This window comes from Ascidia mentula, chromosome 6 (assembly GCF_947561715.1).
Source record: "Ascidia mentula chromosome 6, kaAscMent1.1, whole genome shotgun sequence".
Classification (NCBI taxonomy): domain Eukaryota; kingdom Metazoa; phylum Chordata; class Ascidiacea; order Phlebobranchia; family Ascidiidae; genus Ascidia; species Ascidia mentula.
Window position 1 is genome coordinate 4,445,041 of NC_138571.1, and position 23,191 is coordinate 4,468,231.

The 23,191-nt window shown below is 36.9% G+C and overlaps 1 protein-coding gene across 1 annotated transcript; it reads left to right on the plus strand.

Moving 5' to 3' along the window:
* Positions 1–19,110: 19,110 nt before the first annotated feature.
* LOC145906939 (uncharacterized) lies at positions 19,111–21,673 on the plus strand. The gene is made up of 9 exons (XM_082994393.1): positions 19,111–19,241; positions 19,414–19,533; positions 20,018–20,173; positions 20,283–20,354; positions 20,453–20,569; positions 20,665–20,744; positions 20,802–20,898; positions 21,327–21,423; positions 21,490–21,673. Exons 1-9 carry the CDS (start codon positions 19,133–19,135, stop codon positions 21,671–21,673), a joined length of 1,032 nt encoding a protein of 343 aa, XP_082850519.1. The 5' UTR covers positions 19,111–19,132.
* The last annotated feature ends 1,518 nt before the right edge of the window (positions 21,674–23,191 follow it).

Consider the following 23,191-nt stretch of genomic DNA (forward strand, 5'->3'; position numbering starts at 1 on the left):
AACACAAGCAAGAAACGTGAAACTGTAATGAAGGTCTACATGCAACCGGGAAATATAATTTAATGTTTTGGCGAATTTGAATAACTTGACCTTGCTTTATGTTTCAGGCAAACTATAAAGAAAATGCTCAAAATATTGTCCAAGCACTTGTTGTTGATTAAAAAAATGCACTTGAAGAGGTGCGTAACATTCTTCTTTTGCAACTCGGGTCAATACAATTATTTTTTATTTTAATTTTACCACAGCAAACATTCTTTGTTTCTGTTGCTTAATGTCGGCTCATTGCGCTAACCCGAATACCGAACGCAAAAATTAATGATAAGCCCAATTCTACACAATGTGATCAACAGCAGTGGTAATACGAAATACTGCAATAGAACTTGTGCACGAACAATTATCGAACACACTCCTGGTTACAAACCATTCCATCCAAAACATCGTCATCACATGTAATGCATTTTCTCATATTAAATGTACAGGTTTCATACACTGCGGAAAGTGAAACAGTCCTTCGGAAAGAAAACGATCAATTAAAGGAAGAAATTATGAATAAATATAGTGACAAGTGGAACTTTATACAATAGTGAAAAAAATTAGTAATGTCAGTGGAGAAAAAGCCTCATTGTGTTACACAACCTCACACCACACACAAGTCATTCTAGAATTGAGTCTTATGTAAGTAGGAAACGAAGGCAATCCACTTCATGTGCAGTTCGGAGTGCATAATGTTCTATAAAGCCTTATATGGACCTATATATCAAATTAATAGGAATTGTTTTTCTGGTACTTAAATTATGAAAGTGTTTACTGTAACCAACGTTCCGTCCACCATTCTGCGAGACTTCCTCAGGGTTATGTCACAACGATAAAGCATCAAGCGCATAAAACACGAAAACCGCAAGAAAAGCGTAAGAAAAACTCTAGAAAAAGGGAATCGAAAACATTGGCACCGCTTGTATCGTCACGTGATCAGGTGTGTAACGGGGCATAACACTTACAACAAGTTTTTGTAAATATCTGGAAAATTAATGCATTTCTCCTTGTCATTCACGCAATGGTCGTTGTTGTGAATGTGGAATGTTTCCAGGAATAGACGTTTTGTGTGGTCCTCCTCCATCTCTAGGACTCGGACCTCGTCAAAGTTAACACGGTGGCGAGTATGGCAGCGAGTTTCGCCAGTGCTGTCCTCTAACCATTCTTTGCTCAGTCGCCACCTATCTCACCTTAATAATACAAGCGCTAGTAACGTGTGCGTGTTGTAAATTGGCGTGTTGTGAATATTTTGCGTGAATAGCAAGGACTTTTATTCTCATTCTTTCCCATCGTTGTGACCCCAGGTTATTGCTATGCTATGATTGCATTTATAAACTTTGGCCTGTTTTTCATATTTATGTTGGGTTTACCTTGTTGTGGATTTGTTGGTAACAGCTCAGTGAAATGTAGCAAAATTTTGTTTTGTTTTCAGGGGAAAACTGAAAGAATAATTCTTGATAAAATCGAAATGAGATACAATGAGCAGGTCGAAATGGTAAGTCTTGGTCGAACGTCTGAAAATAAAATAAAAATTAACCACATTTTTCACAGGTATATTCTAAAATTTCTTTTAAATATATGGAAAACCTACATAAAAATGCCGTAAAAGTTGAAATTGATTACAATCCTGGAGTACCCGACAGTAAAATCAAAAATGTGATGGATGAAGTGTTTCAACGGCATCTTATGAATAGAGAAGCAAACGAGGGCATTTTTGAAACTGTTGGAAAATTTGTGGAATCAACCTTTAGTTCAATTCGACAATATTTATCTAAACGGAAGTAATAAAGATATTTTTAACAACAATCAATAAGTTACGTAGCAATTTTGTGTAGCTTATGATTAGATGATACATATGTATACTTGATATAGAAATGTAATCCCGAAAACAATTGAAAGTAATTTTTTATCGCCAAAATAAAACTAATGCAAACTTATCATTGTGACTTTAAAAGTAATGAGATCCTTTCCTTTTGTCTGAAGTTAACGCCAATCTAATGTTGTGAACATATGCAAGCAATAACTCATCACTTTTATCCGTCAAATTGATAAATCAAGAAGCTCAATCCTAACCGAAAATTATGGATTATGTAATTAGTAACGGAGCAGGAGTAACGTAAACCCCCAGTTTTAAGGTCCATGTTTCTCAAAATATTTCCAGTAGAAGGAACTTTTTGCACTTGTTGCAAAAGTTTACACTACATTTGCCGCGGTTCAGCCTGGAAATAAATTACCTGTTTTTCCTTCAAAGGCTTAATTGTAACGATCATACTTTTGTTGCAATATTTTTGTTAAAATGATTTTATTATTGTGTTTACTATAACCAAGTAACTGAAGATGCTCACGAAGTATATATTGCAAACAACAGTCAGACTGATTCTGTTGTCGAAAGCTAGTGCTTTGTGTACATATTCATTCGAAGCAATAAAGTTTTATTTACTGTCACAGCCAAGAAGGTGAATTAACATTGCGTTACATTCATTGATTAATAAGTTTATAACCGACGTGGAAGATTGCGTCGTCGTAGTAGAGATTATATTCGCCATCATAAGTTTATCTTGTTTTGTAATCCAGCACGACTTCGCATCACACCAACCGCTACATTGTAACTTCTCGCTCATACGATCGGAGGGTATAACTGTTCCTACTTTCTAAATGTCGGAGATAAAATACAGGAATATTATTTTTTGATAATTCATAGCTCAGGAATGTATGGAAAAAGCCAAAAAGCAATTTTAACCAACATTACAGATACGTTTAAGTGCACATTTGGTTTTAAAAGGTTTAATCAGAGTGGTAATCTAAAAGCACACTCTCAAACTCGTACTGGATAGACACTATGTGCACATTTCTTTCAATAGGATTCAAAGCAAAGGCTATATTTACAAACATATTCTAATTTATGCTGGAGAAAAACACTTGTAGCGATATTGGCGAGAAATAATTTAGAACTACGTCGAAAGCCAAAATTCACAGACGAATTCATACTGGGAAGGAACCCAGCAAGTGCAATCTCACTTCCAACAGGTTTGCTAATGGAAGGAGTCGACCCCAAATTTTTCTAAATAAAAAAAACATGAAATGAAATGCCTGCATATGCTTAACACCAAGAGTTTTTAGTATTTTCGCATTTAACCCAAACATCTTTGGAAGTGTTTTATTTAGTGTTTGCTTAGTACACCTACGTAAATGGAAAAACATTATGATAACCTTTCGAATAAAGAAGCATTAGAATGGTGCAAAATATCAACAACGTTTTGTGTCGACAATACACCAGACTATGTGACAGCGTACAGGCAACTGCGTAACGAAAAGACAGGGGGTGCAGTATGTGCAAAGGGTGCAGGGACGTTGCTGAACATGTGCTGAACGCAAACACCCCGTGGATTCTGTAGGGCGTTATTTAAAACGTCTACACAAAATACTAACACTGCCGTATATCTGACTCCTGATAAAAAGGCTACTCTCTAACCCAAAGTCAATCTGTCGGTTTAATGCATAAATAACAGTCGCACGAATATTACAATAAAACGTTACAAACCACGCGTACTAAAATGTATGTCTAAATGACTCTATACCACTCTCCGTGACTCTATATTTCTCTATGTGACTCTAAATGACTCCATGTGTTTTACCCAAAGTGGTGTGGCTTATATAGAAAACGCATACAGGGTCGTTTGGGTTCGGACTGATACGTGACTCATTTGAAATGACAGCTGTGTTGATGGAAGGGTCACGTAATTTGAATAGCCGGATAATTAGCTGTCTTCCGTGCATACAATAAACAGCGTGTTATCCGCCGTATGTTGAAATGGGTTCGTGGCGTATTACTCGACGTTAATAAAAATACAGATGCCACGTAAACACAACATAACATACGAGAAATGTGACGTCATATACAATTCTAACTCCAAAAGTGCCAAACAATTTATAAACTAACTTTGCGACCTTTCAATTACAATGCAAAATGACAAACAAAATAACATTATAGTATTAGTCACAAAAAGATAGCGACGGAAGAAACTTTGTGCGACGACTATTTCTTTTTCACCTCTCCCCATCTATCTCTGGCCAATATGTCTTCACATAAAGAACGATATTTTAGCAAAAAATATGTGATATGCACTGGATTATTGAATTGGTTGATTCGATTATTAATCCCAAAGCCGATTTGCCCATATGTCATTGAAAAGCGACACAATTAACCCTAATAAAACACATTTAAGTGCACACGGCGTGATTATAATTTGTTACAAAATGTCATAACGGTAAATGCACAATATGAATTTGATGCAGGGAGAGCAATATGTGTAAGATAAGCAGTATATATAGCAACCTGACTGTGACGTCAAATAAATTTCCAACAGTGCATTAAATGCAATCGAAAAAAAACGACCAAATGGAGGGCTCCTCAGTGGTTCGTCTCTGTTGTTTGGTACTCAGTATAGGGTACCCAACGAATCGAAGTTGACCGAAAGGTACCACAAGGCAGAAATTAGTGTGCCCGCTAGTGTAAAAGCTAGCACAGGGCCACAGTCAACAGCTGCACTGATGAAACCTTACAGGTCGAAGAGTGTACACCCTGTCTGCAGTTCTTCGAAGGGTGTTGTGATATACAATTTTCTGGGGTTAATTTAGAATTCCTAACATTCCTCTGAATGTAAGGTTGGAACACAAACCCAAAATCAACATGTTAGTTTTTCCAAAACTAGGAAGCGAACGGGCTATCGTCCTACCAGTTCCAACATTACCAACAAAGTCTATCATTTATACGTGTCGTTTCGTGTGGAGGCAAAGACGGATTCGTTATTGCAAGAACTTTTTGGTCCCGTTTCGCCTGCACCAAAGATTTAGTTCATGTATATTGTGCAGTACTTTTGGTGAATTGCATGATACTGGTAATTGTTAACATTTTACAAACTTTGTACAGAATTTGATGTCTTATCTAAACCTGTGCTTGGGGGTGTGTTAAAATGTAAGGACCGAAGGAACTGGGTTTATTTAAAACAGGGACGAATTAATCGAATGGAAATTCTCTAGCCAGCAGTAAAGCTTTATTACCGATTGTGCGAGCATTATTCCTGCCAGACAAAACTTTCTGAGCATATTCTTATCCAGATACGCACAAAGTGGTTCCATCACTTCTGCTAAACAAAAAGCAAACACACAACAAATTAAAAACCAGTAGGTAATCTTACAATTGGCATCCATCAGTAACCTCGAAATCCCTGGATTTCAAGTAGATTTTACTGTTTTCAAAGTTACGACAGAAAGAATTCAACTACATCCTGTGATTCGTTTGCCTTTGAGTTTGTTGCACAATTTGTACTTGATTATTGGGTGGATCTTTTCATGAACATAGCGGCGCTTGGTCATAGTTTTTTCTCTGGATCAATAGCATAAGGCGATAAGTTTTTATCGATTGTGAATATTTGTCAAATAAATCTATATTTTTCACTATGCTATGACATTTCTGTTTGATTTAATGTGAATTCGTTGGTGTGTAGCGTAAATCTGTCAGTAAAAATGGAAGTGCTGTTCCATCTGTGAATAAATACCATTAGGATGTTACGTTTCTGTACAACAAGCACACGTGTCAAATGAATTTGCGCTATTCCGTGGAACAGAAGTTCTGTTCATTTGATATGAATCGTGTGCTTAGCGGTTGCGCAGAAATGTCATCAGAAGAAGCCATGCTGTGTCGTTTCAACTGAACAGAAGTGGGGAAAAGAGTTTGGCGAACAATAAAAGGCATTTGGCTGAGCGTTATAAAATTTTACTGCTTACGTTACTCGCTCCACGAGTTTACATTGTTTTCTCAAAGTAATAAAAGATAGTAGTTTCTCCATATTGAGCGACCCTTGCTGAAACTGAATTCATTGCGTTGTCTCTTGCGTACTTTTTTTAAAGTTTAATGGTTGGCACTTGATATGTTAATGTTCACAACGCATTACTTTATTGATCTTTTCTGGGTAAAATACGCAAGTAATTTTTTGAAAATTTCTACTTTAATAACTTTCATATTGCCACTGTGACTGATCGATAAGCGTCTTCTAATTTGATGCATCATAACCCACTAGTGGTGTGGCCATCACTTACCCCCTATGAGAAGTGCTTCGTCTTGTTTGCGAAACATGGTTGCAACCCCCACTTTTTATCGCTCGATCTTTGTTGACACTTTTCTGTCACGAGGGATAGTAGAACTTTTCTCGGTTGTAAACTTTATAGTTTGCTGACGTCAGTGCAGTAAAAGTTGTTGATTTCCTTCTCGTTGTGCTACACATATGTGGATATGTATAGAAGTAAGCATCTCTGCAAAACTGTTTCCAGTCACGTATACTTAAGAAGTAGATCGACACTGCGTTTATTAAAACAGGAACGGTTTAAACGAATGGAAATTCTCTTGCCAGCAATAAAGTTTTATTACAGATTATGCGAGCATTATTTTCGCCAGACAAAACTTTCTGAGCATATCCTTGTCCAAAGTACGCACAAAGTGGTTCCATCGCTTCTGCTAAACAAAACGCAAAAACACAACAAATTAAAAACCAGCATGTAATCTAAAAATTGACGTCCATCAGTAACCTCGAAATCCCTGGATTTCAAGTAGATTTTAATGTTTTCGAGGTTACGACAGAAAGAATTCAATTATATCCTGTGATTCGTTTGCCTTTGAGTTTGTTGCACGATCTGTACTTGATTATTGGGTGGATCTATTCCTGAACATATTGGCGTTTGCTCTTAGTTTTATCTCTGGATAAATAACATAATGCGTGACGTTTTTATCGATTGTGCACATTTATCAAATCAACATAGTTGTTTTTTACCATGCTATGACATTTCTGTTATATTTGATGTGTAAATATGGGAATGATGTTTCATCTGTGAACAAATACCATTTGATGTTACGTGTCTGTACAACAAGCACACGTGTCAAATGAATTTGTGCTATACCGTTGAACAGAAGTTCTGTTCATTTGATATGAAACGTGTGCTTCGCGGCCACGCAGAAACGTCATCAGAAGAAGCCATGCTGTGTCGTTTCAACTGAACAGAAGTGGGGAAAAGAGTTTGGCGAACAATCAAAGGTATTTGACAGAGCGTTATAAAATTTTACTGCTTACGTTACTCGCTCCACGAGTTTACATTGTTTTCCTAAAGTAATAAAAGATAGTAGTTTCACCGTGTTGAGTTTTTTCTGTAATTAAGAGTAGATGGTTGGCACTTGATACGTTAATGTTCAGAACGCATTTGTTTATTCATATGGGTAAAATATGCAAGTATTTTTTGAAAATTTCCACATTGATAACTTTCATATTGCCACTGTGACTGATCGATAAGCGTCTTCTAATTTGATGCATCATAACCCACTAGTGGTATGGCCATCACTTACCCCCTATGAGAAGTGCTTCGTCTTGTTTGCGAAACATGGTTGCAACCCCCACTTTTTATCGCTAGATCTTTGTTGACACTTTTCTGTCGGGAAGGATAGTAAAACTTTCCTCGGTTGTAAACTTTATTGGTTGCTGACGTCAGTGCAGTAAAAGTTGTTGATTTCCTTTTCTTTGTGCTACACCTATGTGGATATGTATAAATGAGCGTCCTGCAAATCTGTTTCCAGTCACGTATACTTAAGAAGTAGATTGGCTTCAATTTGGTACATAGAAGTGTCATTCACAATGTTTGATGTGTGTCTGCCTGGTCTACTAAGAAAATATTCCGCGTCTTTCTTTCAGGATATTTTCGTCACATTCATTTAAATCAAATTGGCAGACAAACATCAGGTTACATGGCATCCAACAGCAAGAGCATGGATAGTGTTGATCAGATTGAAAGTGAGAAACCATCGAGTTCTGAAGGTAAACCATTGGACAGGAGTTTATGTTTAAAGCAAGAAATTTCACTGGTTCTGGATCTTACTAAGGTTAGGAAAAACATCACAGACAGATGATTTCAACCTAACTTTTTCAGGACCATCTGTAAAGGTCGTTTTAATTGAAGCAAATATTGTAAACAGCAATGTTGGTGTAATGGGCAATATCCAACAATTTTTTGGGGATCAAGGTGAGAATATTGAGTGCGAATGAAAATTTTCACTGGCCAATTATTGTGTGTAAAATATGTTCTAAAACGAGAAATTTATATATCATTAAAAAACCATTGTTTCAAGATTTGTGTGTGCGGCATCTTGAGAACTAATATAAACTGAGAACTAATATACAAATCACATTTTAGTTCAGTTAAACATTAGGTAAAGGAAATATATAATGTGAAAAAAGACATTACATTCAGCCTATAATCAACGTCTCGAACAGTTAATTCAGATTTGCGAAAGATAACGTTCCACAACATTGTGGAGGCTCTTGAGCAATATTGCACAGTTGAATGACAATGTATATTATTTGACGTCAGTCACTACGTAACAGTGACAAAGTTCATAGTGTGTGAAGTGCCAGGGATTTCTACTTTGTATAAAACCTTGACTTGTTTTTTTGCAAAGCACATTATAATAATTACTGTTTGATAACAGTAATGAAATATGTGCGCTGTGCAAGTGTGGATGATCCACAAGTAAGTCACGACATCTCGATATCCATATCCATTACATTTAAAAACGCAAATAAACAATACACACAAAAAATAAAATTAAATGGGCACCGAAAAAACAATAAAGGCGCCCATGTTGCACCTGCTTGCAGATAGAGATGCTTTCATTGGTAGTGGCACAAGTGTATGGCTGACGGTGTGACACTATTTATTTTTTGTTACCGTCGTCCACGATGCTTTGATCATGCAACTCACAGTATACGCTAAAAGCAATATCGCCACACATTTTTTGTAACAACTGAGATTATCCAACACCCAAAAGCACAGTTGGACAATATGCTAAGTTCAACCAACGTCTAGATAGAACAACTTAAATCATTGCCGCACAACAGGATTAGTAAACACTATTGTACCTCCCGTTGTAAGCAGATGTAAGATGCACGACAAATTTTAATTTTTTGATCTCTCTACTTAACAAATTAAAAACCTAACACTTTACATCAATTGGCAAAACATAACACTTACGATTTACATTGTTGCGCGCTCGCCACAATAACACAGATCACTCGGCAGAAAAGAACGTTTCGAATTAAATGACACTCCTACGCAAATATACCCAACCCTGTAAAGAAAACATTCCTTGCTTTATTTCTATGCGATGTATAATGCTATTATGTGTACATTTTGTATTAGCCCTTGCTTTAACTAGAACCACTTTTAGTGTTATGAGTTCTAAGAGTTAAAGTTATATTGAAAGTGGTACATAGAAATGTCGCACTTGTTAAAAAAAATATATATTTCGTGCGTATTTTTCCAGGTGAATCGAGACAAGAATGTCTTGATGCAGGTAATATTCTTTCATATATTTTTGCACAAAGACTTTTGTGATAAAGTTATAATAAGCCATACTTTACATTGTTGCTGAGTGTCCTGTTTTCAGATTGTATCAAGAAAAAGTTACGACAAAGGGCAAACCAATTTGCTGGAACCATGGACCACATAATCGAATTAAACAATAGAGTTGAATTTGGACTTCCACTATTGACAACAAATTCGCACACAAAGGAAAATGTTCAAATCGCAAACCTATTTAAAGAAGCAAACAAACTTTCGACATCCAAAGCCCCCATAGAAACCTCTAATGATGAGGCAAACCAAATGTACAGAGAAAACCATGGAAACGTAGTTGGTGTTATAGGTCAGCCTGGTATCGGAAAAACAACTTTTACAAAAATATTTCTTAAAGAAGTTCTGAACAAAACGATTCTACCAGAAACCACATTCATATTTTACATTCCCATTAGATTTATTGACTTAAAAGAAAAGTGTGATCTAATCACACTTTTATTTCGGTATTACCCAAATATCAACATCACAAAACCACAAAAAGCAAACATTGTACAAAAAATTAATGAAGATTGCAATACATTGATAATTTTGGATGGTGTTAATAACATTAATTCAATTTTATACAAACAATATCCATTAATAGATTTGTGTCAAGAAGCGCAACCAATTTCTATAATTATAAATTTATTAAGTGGCAACCTACTTTCTAATGCAAAAAAAATAGTTACTTCTACACAAGAGGATTTATTTCAAATACAACACTTCAAACGCAATCATTTAATTGTCGAAATTTGTGGATTTAGTAAAGAAACTCAAGAGGAAATTGGCAAACAGGTTTGCGGAGACAAATATGCAGAAGTTCAAAACAAAATTCAGCAAAGTGCAGAAATTGGTCGTTTTTGTTACATGCCCCTTTTTTGCATTTTAAGTCACAATTATTTTCTGCAAAATTTAAATGCTGGGTCTGTTTCTGTGACTGATATCTTGTCACATTACTTATATCGCCCAGAAAACAGTGAAACAAAAGCAATAGCTACATTGGCATGGAATGGAATTACCACACGAAAACATCTATTTACTCAAGAGGATCTAGAAAAAGCAGGGGTTGCCATGTTATCACAAGATATTAGTGTACAAGTCTTACATTGTCAAACGCTTTGCTACTTTTGTCACTTTATGTGGCAAGATTATTTTGCAGCTCTTCATTTGGTCTTTTTTCAGTCAACTAAGGAATTTAGAGAATCTGTTTCCAAATTGATGAAACACTTTTCACAAAACCAAATGATGTTTACGTTTTTTTTGGGCCTGTGCAAAAGAAGCGATGAAAATAATATAAGGAATCGTGGAATAGTGGAAAAGAAAGAAATTTTGTTTTCTCACATTCCAAGTATATTTGTTGCGTGCAGATGGGCAAGTCAAGCCCAAACGGAAGAAGAAATTAAGATCATATTTATGAAGTTTCCCAAATACATAAATGTACAAAGTGCCACTGTATATCCTCATGATGTTACCAACTTCTTCTATCACATTAAAAAAAACGAAATGGTTATTGACAGAGTGTCAGGATATTTTGTTGGAAACGCTTTGAAATTGTTCATAGATAAAGTAAAAGAAAATAAATTGGAGGTAGATATTGGTCAGAACCTTTTGAAAATGATCACAAATGTTTACTTGGTCATTCATGATTGTAATATAATGCATTGTGTCAGGACATAAGTAGCCTAAATGAGGAAAACAATCATCAATTATATCGAATCTTTGTCGCTATTAGATTTGTAAACACCTTATGGTTTTTGTAGATTATAAGTATTGAACTACCACAAGACAGGTCCATTTTTGAGTTTTGGAGTACAAGGAAAATTGAGGAGGCTGGGTTGCCACGCTACAATTTGCCGTCAAAGGAGTTAAATTCTTTTCCTAAAATTTTCATGGAAGCTAAACAAATTACACAAAGGGTAAACATATTTTCTGTTCTTTTTTTTCTTTCTTTAACGTTTAAACACCATACAGTACAACGGCAACGTTTATTCATGTGTTTGCACTAATCACCTAGTTGCAGGTTTAAAAGCATTTAATTCAAATCTGGCGAAAAGAACCCTACTGGGTGATCAAATATAAACCTGTCAATATGAATTGTTTACAGGCCGAAGCACGTCTGCCGATGGAAAGCATGACCAACGCTATTGATGCCATTCGATACACATGGTCTACTATGGAGTCGTATTATCCAATAAAAGTTTACAATTTGACAGATGTTGATGTTGTTTTAAAAGCTGTCAAGAACGCCACAGAACGCCACAAACTTTGGGTGTGTAATAAAGTATATATTATTTAGAATTTTTGTGCTTTTCAAAAGCTTAACATAATTATTTTACCTGTAAGAACACAAATGGAAGTACAGATCAATCATTGAAAATGTGCATATCTTAACGCAACAAACAATCAAGAAGTAGTTTTTTTCGAACAAGCTACAGAGTTTTGCAAAATGCTTTCGGTTATTGTACATTTGTCAGACATAAAAAACACATGTTTTGTAATTTTATAGGCGCTTGTTGTTTTATGTTAATATGAACACAAAAGTTAACATAAAGTTTTAATTTTTTGCAAGTAAAGCAGACGATTCGCTAAAATGTGGTCAGATTGTGGACTCATTACTATAGTTTGTAATATAGTTTGGTTTGCTCAAAACTTTGTTAATGGTTTATAAATGTTGCGTTTCGAAAAAATGTGAACGCCATTACAAGTCCCTTGTGGGTATATATCCACATTTTTCAAATCACCAGGGTAAAGTTTTGGTTGCGTAGATTCCTCTCATTGTCTCTAATTGCAAAATTGGTAACCATGGACTCAAGCAAATTGCTAACTCCTCTGTAACAATCAAAGAATTGGAAATGGTTGATTGTGGAATTACAAAAATATGCGATGACGTGGTGGATGCTGTGAAACGGTGGAAACCATGGGTAAGGGCATAACATTTGGATTTTTTTTGACTGAGAGCTGTTTTATTCTAGTAAAACTGATATCAAAAAAATCATTGACATATAAGCCAGCTACACTTCTCCGAAGCAACAAAATCAAGCGATAAAAAACAATTAAATCTCTGTTATTTTAAACCGTTTTTATTTAGTTGCTATTGTTTTTTACAGCTGATTGATTTAAGCTACAATATGATCGGTGACGATGGTGCACGACAAATTAAAAAAATGATGCGAGGTGATCTTGTCATTAAATACGATCACTGTGGAATATCTGATGAATGGATTAAAAAATTAAAAGCTCAACAAAAGAAACAAAAGTAAGTGACTTAGAGTTGTCACTAAATACTAAAAATATTCAGGAACATTACAATTCTGTTGCAGTAATTGCTGTGTGATGTAAGTTTTCAAGAGCAAGTTAGACATCAACATCCAAACATCATCAATCGAACATTATTTTTTAGTGCTACGTTGTACAAAAAAATATTTTATTTTTTCTTGATAGTCACTACGCTAACAGTTATTGTATGCTTTTTGTACCGATTTTCTTGTGTTGTTGTGAATTCTTCTGTTTTTAATTGTACGCATTTCTAGGCGTTTAGTGGGTAAATCAAACCACAAGCTTATGTACAAACATAAAGAAATACATACTCTGTAATCAGCCAACACTCATCAAAATCAATCGTTTTCCGCTGTGGTTCCGCACAGTTTTGTTGACATTACGCTCCTTGGTCTCACATCTCAAAGATCGCGCTGGAGGTGCGCTAGATGCCAGAGGTGTGATATACCGCATCTCCTGTGGAGAATGCGAGAAGGTGTATATTGGCGAGACGGGTCGCGCCCTACAAACACGGTTATAGGAATATCAACGATATGTCGTCAAGCTCAAGAAGATTACAGGGACGACACTGTCGCAACACGTGGCAGAAACAGGAAGTAGAGTTAATTTCGAAGATACAATAATTTTTGAACGGGGAAGATGACAGGTATAAGAGAATGTTTATGACACCGTTCTTTGTTCCCTGGTAACTCGTTCCTTGTTGGCGCAATAATTTTTTGTGTTCACCTCCCCGATTTTTTAGCTTTTTCGCCCTTTATTCGCTCTTTTTTCGCCCTTTTCCCACAGCTTTTTCGGGCTTCTTTCGCCTTTTGCCTTTTTTCACTAGTGACTATTTATCGCCGTGTTAGTGTTTCAATTCATTTGTCCTGATGAAGGTCTGTTGAATAACGACCGAAACGTCGTCCATACAAGTTTATTTGCTAGAAGAGCTTTAAATTATTGAATAACAAAGTCTTTCAGTGAAGACATGTTCCGTTCCTTCCAAGAGCATAAACAACCGTCCTAGACCTCTTGAGAAATGCCTTTAGCTTGCTGAAAAACGCCTCTTTCGGTGGTAAACAACGCAAGTTTAACTTGGCGACTTTGTCGAGAAAATCTCACGGGAAACACTTTTGAATTCGAATGATTTCAAAAACTTGGCGTAGTTCACATTCGGCGCAGTTTAATTTCTCGCATCGAGAAGAATAAATCGCTTGGTTTAAACACGCAGGAAGTTGTTGGCTTTCTTTGCAACGAAAGTGATATTATATCTTCTTGTAACGATCGTATGAACCTTTTTCGCGACCTTGGAATATCGTAGCGAGCCGAATTGTATCCAATCACGAGAATGTTTTGCAGATAATATAGAAAATCGTTTCGCAACCATTAATATGGATGTTCGCCCAACCAATACAAACGCATATCAGTATTCGACCCAGGTAATCATTAAACCTGTCTACCAACTTTGTTCGTTTCAAAGCCTTCAAATAACTCGAGTAAATCAAACAAATCGAGCTCCTCGAGCAGCTGCGATGTTTTATTTGAGCGCGCCTCAGAATATGCGGTTGGCCGGCGTTGCACGGAATGCAGTACTGTGTGCAGCTCGCAAGCATATTTAGTAATGTAATCGGTGATTTTGGAGTGTTGCGACAAATGCAATGAAATCATTCAAATGTAGTAATTATGGGAAACGCGTACTACCTGAAGTCGCTCAGTGTAACGTTTCCGCGGACACGGGTTTGCTTTTTTGATGATAAGGCTTTGGACAGCCAAGAATGTTTAAAGCGTCATTGTATTGCCCATATATGCGGAAAACATATTGTCATATTACAATGTCGACATAATCTGAAATAAAGCGACAAAATATTGCAGCTGCAGAGAAAACGCGCGCCGATGGGTTTACAGAACACATTGCCTCAATAAGCTTGTGCATCAAACGTCGGAAATACAACAGTATTCTGGTAAAAAAAATGTCAAAATCTTTGACTTGAGGGACGACGCGGAGCGGGGCATAATTAACGCCCATCTGCGATTGCGTATTACGAGTGAAAGGATAATCAAGCGTGGTACTTAGTGAAACATACATTTAGCACGAGGAAAAAAAAGACTCGCAGAAACCATCTGCACAGCTCTCGACAAAACATCATGACGCATTTATTTTGAGCCATCGTGATGTCATTAAAATCATGACGCGATTTAGACTTCGTCTGAATCATGCAGGAAGCAATTTCACTGCCATTAAAAAAGATTTGGGTTTGCAATAGCCGAGATCAAACAAGCGCAGGTACGCCGAGAGAAAAAAAAACAATAGGACAAGGGCCAGGCCAGGGAAATGGCTAAAAATAGTGTCTCACTCTTTCTCCGCTCTCTTTCCGGTTGAGTGAGAACTGTATCGTACAAGCAATCAAGACCGGAAAACAGAGAGTATCTGTGGGTTTCTCCCTAAGACATTTCGCCAAATTAACTCAACGGTAGGTCCACTTTCGGGTCTGCCACGACAAAAAAAGCGAAGCGATTAAAACGAAAAAAACTATAAAATCTGTGCTCTGCGACACGCCGCTGTGGCAGCAAGAGAAGCGACGAGTGACTGCACTAATGGTGTTAGTGGCCAAAACGCAAAAGGTGGAGGGAGCAAGGGCAGTGACGTAGAACTGCGTTAAGGCGACAACGCACACAGAATACAGAAACAGTGACGGAAAAAAGAGAACAAGAAGGGTTAAAAACCCCAAAAATGGTCATTTTAAGCGGGGCAAAATCATAGGCTGAATGTTTATTGACGCCTTGAGGTCGTTAAGCCATTTATTTTCACAAATATTAAAAAAGGACCATGGAAGGTTCTTGGAGGAAAATTACCGCAAAACAATGTGCAATGTCTGGTTTCTTTTTAAATATGATGGGGTGTTTATTCTGATAGTGTTTTGCTGATAGTGTTTTGCAAAGGCTGATTCCTGCAGTTAAATTTCTGCCTTTTTTCTATTTAAGATGCATACATAGGGAAGGAAAGAGTACACCGTCCTGTCTCATAATCCGAATGAGAATCTCAGACATACAGAAAGAAAGTCTCTGAGATTCTCTCATCTGTCACCGTTATACTACTGAGGTTGTAATACAATAGTGCTTGGCTATTTATGGTAAGTCAAGATCGTTGCAAGTCAAACCAAACCTGCATTAGAGAGACCTATGTCGAAAACCTGTCTGCATTTTACTCTGAAATGACTTCCATTTTTGTTTATTAAGCATTTTGTAATTAGTACAGCAACCACTGCTAACTTGTACCAATATATTTCCTCTAAACTTGTCGGTAAATTCCTGCTTAATCTTTACTACAATCACGTGGTTTATGAACTGCTAGTGACGTACACGCACGCGATAAGAGGTTAAGAATATATTTTGCTGTTGTACTTCTGTGGTATTAAAGTTTTGCTGTTGTTGTTTCAGGTTTCTAGACTGCAGGTAATCATGCATCTTATAATTGCAAACAATGTGCAAATACTATTTGAAAAGTCCTCGTTATTAAAAGTGATGAAATTTGTTACAATTCACCCAATTTAATAATATATAATGGTATATTCGACCTTACGGGAGTTTTGTAAATTAAGCTCCTGTTTGAATTGTCTATTTCGTCTTACCTTAACTTGCATATACATATTCTGCATTACTGGCTTTATAATTACGACAGAAAGAATTATGAAAGATAATAAGGAAACAAAGGAGGAAGGAGTAATTACTATGACGAAATTGCAACGGTTAGGTTGCGAAATTTCTGTTGGCGTTTAAACCTGACAAACAAAGAAGTTGAGTTAATCTTAACCACGTGAATGATTGTTTTGAAATTTGTAAGTGATTATACTTAAACTATGTAGAACTGCAGATGTTTTTTTTGTTCTAACACCTACGCAACGTTAAGCTCTCAGTACCAGGTGAAGTTGATTTGCAATGCATTCAGATTTAGGACAATCAGATACGACACCCAACAAAGTTTTTGAGATCAGGGTTTGTTGAAAAATGTGAATTTACATGCAAAAGATGTTACCTTATCAAAACTTCGAGATTTGTTTGTAAAAATTACTTTCATTGATGTGGACATCAGTCACAATAATCTGTCTCGTCCTACAAGTACTCATCAGTGTGGTAGTGAACAGTCGCCCTGATGAGACTTTATAGGTCAAACAGTGAGTGCACCTGCACGTAGCTCCAAATGATGTTTATAGTTTGTACATGTTTAAAAACCGCCGTAACAACACGTTTAGTCTGTGTATTTCGCGTGTCATAAACCGTGGTATCAGATTGCTTATTTCCGCGTACCTTGCGTTGCGTGTTTGAATTTCTGCGGAAAGTATAAAGAAGGCTTGCCGCATGGTAGGCTTAACGTCGAATATTAATGACTTTTTAATGGCTTTAGAATTAGACACGCAACGCATGGTACGCGGAAATGAGCAAGCTGATACCACGGGTTATGACACGCGAAATACACATATCATTGAGAGCTAAGGGCAGTTGCACTCACTGTTTGACCTATAAAGTCTCATCAGGGCGACTGTTCACTACCGCACTGATGAGTACCTGTAGGACGAAACAGATTATTGTGACTGATGTGCACCTGAATGAAAGTAATTTTTACAAACAAATCACAAAGGCTTTTAGAATAAGGTAGAGGAAGTTATGAAAGATAACAAACAAGCAATGGAGAGAGCAGCAATTGATCTGGTGAAATTACAACCGCTGAGTTGCATCAGGATTTGTTGTCGAAAGTTCTTAACCTTTTAACAGTTTGTTGCTGATGCTGCCAGGCATATTACTTGGTAATGTAAGGCTCTTCTGGCAAAAAAGAAAAACTAGTTCGGACGACGTTTCGGTCGTTATTCAACTGACCTTCATCAGGACAAATGAAGTACAGCGCATAACACGGCGATAAATAGTACAAAAAATAAGGGCGAAAGAAGCACGAAAAAGCGAAAAGAGCGCGAAAAATCGATACCGGGGTCTAACATATCCCTGAGGTCCTGACATGAGGTTTAATCAGGGGGCGTGTCGCGCAGACCGTTTATCAAATTACGATAAACAGGAGGAAAAAAATTTTTCCTCTTATCATTCAGGGCAGATTCATGTGAATTTATATACAAAGACTCGATAAACATATCTTATATCTGTCATTCTCCCTGTCCAGAAATTTGGTATCTTTGAAATTAACTGCGTGTCCTGTTTCTGCCACATGTTGGGACAGTGCCGTCCCTGCAACCTTCTTGGGTTTTCTGACATCCCGTTGATGCTCCTTTAACCGTGTTCGTAAGGCGCGACCCGTCTCACCAATGTACACCATCTCATACTCTCCATATGGAATGCGGTATATTACCCCTCTAGCATCTAGCGTACCACCAGCGCGATCTTTGGGATGCGATACCAAAGAGCGTATAGTGTAACAGCTGGACGCTCGTCCAGCAGTCTCTTCAATGTCTCTGGAAGTCCTGGAAAATATGGCAAAACAACCACACCCACGGTGGGAATTTTGTTGCACTTAGGCAGGGATGCAGGATTTCGGCGCAGAAAGGAGCTTGGGTTTGATAAACGGTCTGCGCGACACGCCCCCTGATTAAACCTCATGTTAGTACCTCAGGTCGCTGTGCGTTAGACCTCGGTATCGTTCCCTGTTGATGCGCGTTGTCAAATTCTTTATGCCCGCATCCACGTTTTTTCGCGCTCTTTTAGCTTTTCGTGCTTCTTTCACCCTTTTTTGCTTTTTTACTCCTGACTATTTATCGTCGTGTTATGCGCTGTACATCATTTGTCCTGATGAAGGTCAGTTGAATAACGACCGAAACGTCTTTTGAACTCGTTTTTCTTTTTTGCCAGAAGAGCCTTACATTACCAAGTTCTTTACTTATTTCAACATTAAGATTTGTTCGTAAAACATTACGTTCATTCGTGTGCTAAGAGCTATAATAATCATTGATAGCTCCAGACAGGTGTACACACGGTTTCTATTAATAGATCTTACCAGTAAGGATGTTAACTGTGGGTCAATACGTTAGATTTCGCACTACCAGGGTCACAGATTTCCACTTGGTGGAACCCTTCGGTCAACTTCGATCCGTTGTGTGGCAAACAGGGCATCTAACAACAGAAACGAACGAAGTTAACACACAATTTTTTTCCAGGAAAACTTGTTGGAGAAATGCAGTTTTCACTTGTTTCAATTGCTGTCTTGTTTCTTTTCTTCATTCAAACCATATCTGTTAAAGGTGAGTGTAACATGGCAACGAAGACCCCAGAGGTCGTTTACAGTAAACGAAAATTGAAATTTGCGACAATCTGTGCAGTCATTCGCGCAGCATATTTATAACAAAAGAGTGACGTATTTTCAGTTACATGCGATACCAAGTTCTCAGATCTGAAACATTCAATAACTAGGATGATTTGTCCATCAAATTGTTTGGGGAAGGATCAGGAGTTGTGTGGAAGCAGGGTTTACTCCAAGGGGCCAATTTGTCTGGCTGCTATACAAGATCAACATATTGACAGTAAGTCAAATATTTAACTAAAAATATTAACACATTTTGGATTGGTTCTGGCCACTTTTCAATAAAACCTTAAATTAAATCAGTTGTTTTCTAATTAATTGTACGATGATTCTATTGCTTTCCGCAAAGAAACACGATCAAATGAAGTACGTCAAATAATGAATCTTTGCAGACTCCGGTGGTGTTGTTACCGTTTACAAAGCAAACGGAAAGAAGAAATACAACAGTGGTGAGAGAAATGGTGTGTCCAGTAACTCGTGTGGACCAAGCAATGTTTCTTATTCCTTTAAAAGTAAGTTATTACAGTAGTGATGACGAAACGAAAACCTATAGCGTTAAAAAAAGGATTTTGTGAATGTGCATCGCAATATGGGCCAGTTCATTTACGGAAAAACAGATAATTTAATAGCAAACAGTTTATTATTAATGAACAGTTCACTTAAATGATAAACAGTACATATATTGATTAACAGTTCATTTAATGATAAACAGTTCATTTAACAATAAACAGTTCATTTAACAATAAACAGTTCATTTGACATGATAAGCAAAGTGGAGCCAATAATATAAATTGCGTAAGCTGCAGGCAGATGGCCACTGTTTCGACCTAAAAAGTCTCATCATTGCAGTTGGTGTGACTAACAGACGACTTTTCTGACCAAACGGCCACTGATGAGAGATTTTAGGTCGAAATAGTGGCCATCTGTCTGCAGCTTGCACAGTACATTTTATAATAATAAAGATAAACTTGAACTTCTCCAACCGCGACATTTTAGTGACTTGCACAACTACTGGAAAGGCGGAAACGGAAGTGACGCAAGTTGCTTGCCCTCCTAAATGCAAAACGTCACCAGTTTATCCATACGGGAAGGATTTCTATCACAACAACTCATCTGTCTGTGGAGCTGCATTAAGAGTCGGAATTATCACAGGTAAGAAATTAAGCTATGTAGGCTATTATATTGTGATGTAATTAAATATTTGTTTTGAAAGAAAACTAAATAAAACCAGGTGAATAAACCTGGATTAATTTTGCTTCAGATGGAAATGTTGATGTAACATTTTACCAGAAATCTAATGATGAAAATCTGATACAAGCTTTTACTTCTCTCGGTGAGTTTTTCTTTAATGCTTAAGTTGGAAACGCATCAAAATGCAATCAACATTTGGAAGTAACTGGTGTGTATTTTCCCCAATTTTCAAATTTTTAGATGACATAAACGAATGTGAATTGGGACATCGATGTGAGAATAATGCAACGTGTGTTGATGGAATCATGGAATATTTCTGTGTTTGTTCCGACGGATACATGGGAAAATTCTGCCAAGGTAAAAAACACACTAATTTGTACAATCTGTACACTTAAGTGGACTATAAGAAATAAATTTAATGAGATGTATATAAAAATTATGCTGTGATTCAGAAAAAGTATATTGCTGGTCACAAAAACTTTCAGAAGGCCGTATCGTAGGAACAGATACAATTTGCGAGGACGGATGGCTGGTAAGTCTCATAATAGATGGAAAATGTCAGTTTGTTCATATGTCAGTGAAATACCAGGTTTTCCAGAGAAGAATTGATTCCACAGAAAGTTTTAATCGTACTTGGATCGAATACAAAAGCGGGTTCGGAAGTTTGTCGTCTAGTTTCTGGTGGGGTGAGTGCATATTAATTATGGGTGTTTATGAAATAATGTTAAAATAAACAGGTAAAAAGGTATTGGTTTTATTTTGTTTACCACATTTTTCCCCATCGAGGTCATGTTGGTAACTCTTATTTATTTATATGGCATTCAACATTGTTTCAAAATGTCCTTCCTTAGTGTTCAGCGCAAATCACGAGTATTTCGAATATTTTTATTTTTTGCGAGCGAAGGCTGTTGTGAGGCCTGTCGCGATGTGTAACGTATCAAATTCTGACAGGCTGACGAATCGTTTCAAACTAATCCACACCTCAAGCCAATCAATAAGATTGGTTGCACGCGTGTGATAATATTTCAATAGTTTTGTGCTTCGTGTTTAGGAAAGGGCATTGCGTGGGAAATATTGCAATTATTAATATATTAAACAACTCTGCATCTGATAGGTTTGGAAAATATTCACCAGGTGACTTACAACAACAATTGTTCACTTCGAGTAGATTTGTGGGATTTTAATGAAATTCATAAATTTGCTGAATACAAGTAAGTAACTAATGAGAGAACAATTATATCAACAAAATATTAACAAACTTTTTTTTATGTTTAAAGATCATTTTCGGTTGGTCCAGAAGCTGATAATTATCGTTTACACGTTGCCGAATATGAAAAAGTTTCCACTGCTGTTGATTCCCTCACAAACATCACAGTCTGGGCAAATGGTCGTCGTCCACCAGGAAACCATAACTCCGTCGAATTTTCGACATTTGATTCCGACCACGATTTATTGGAGTAAGAAAAATTTTTTGGCGTTAAAATTCGTCGACAAATTGAAATAAAGTGGGAAGATTGGTTTGGATCGGATTGGTTTAAGTAACAAAAACTGTCGTCGATCAATATTATTTTACCAAAAAGCAAAAGGAGCTTTAAACGTGTCCTTTAATTTAAATTAAAACTGATCATGTCTCGTTTACTGCAACATTTGATTCAAATCATGGTTGGAGCATTGTTTGATCATGTCTCGTTTACTGCAACATTTGATTCAAATCATGGTTGGAGCATTGTTTGATCATGTCTCGTTTACTCCAACATTTGATTCAAATCATGGTTGGAGCATTGTTTGATCATGTCTCGTTTAAAGCAAAGCATTGTTTTCTCCAGGCAAAATTGTGCAGCAGACAGAGGTGGTGGTTGGTGGTTTCAGGTTTGTGGTCTCTCAAATTTAAACGGACCCATTGTACGAAATACTCCTGGACTCGTTTATCTTCGGTGGGGAATGAAGCTTTTCAGTACTCCATGGAAAAGATCCACCATGAAACTTAAATGCTGATAAAGTTAATGAAATATTTCTCCTGATTAAACATGTAACACGATGAGTGCGATGAATTGACTTCCTTGAGAAACGTTGTTTATTTTAAGTTTTACCTGTACATAATTTTATTACGGTAATCGAATAGGGTTGCTGTTAAATTTGACGCTTTTCTGTATTTCTTTCTGCATATTGATCATGCAAATATATCAAGTACAACAATTTTCTATCGGTTTGTCCAAGTATTTACTAAACAAAAATATCAGCAAAACATTTTCAAGTTAGCCCCTATCTGAAACATTTTAATTTATTTGCATTCACCAAGAACGACTGCTATGTGGTACCGAACGCATTGGTACGCCAGATAATAAGAACATGGGGATGTGATCGAAACCAATCTGCAAATCTCTACTGATTGGTGCCTAGATTGACCGAAAGGTACCACAAAGTGGAAATCTGTGCGCCTGCTAATCTACCAGCTATCCCTGTGCCACCGCCACCAACTACACTGATGAGACCATGCAGGTCGAATCCGTGTGTACACCTATCTGCCATTGTTACTTACTTTCGCATTATATTAAATCGACGTATATTTTCGTAAAGTGCATGCCCTTGTTTCGGAATAGCTTATTAAAGTGCATGTGACACGGAAAAATAAAACATAATCATTAATAAATTAAAAGATGGTCATAACTTTAAAACATTCTTGTCGAAAAAAGTAGCTTGATACGGCGAATTGTTTCTGAGATACAGCTGATCAAAGTCGCATTTTCACCGTTGTGAACGAAATAGTGCAAAAGCGAGATTATTGTTACGTGACTTCATAGAAGGTGCTTTGGTTGTGCGAGTGCTGGCAGCAAGCCATATGCCTAGGAATGGAAAACATTGTGAAACTGGCTTAGTATAGAAACAGGAATCACGGATTTCCTCATCATTTTGAGTATAAAAAACTGGCCCATATTGTGCCAGAAGAGCAATTCCGATTAATATAATATATTGACTCGC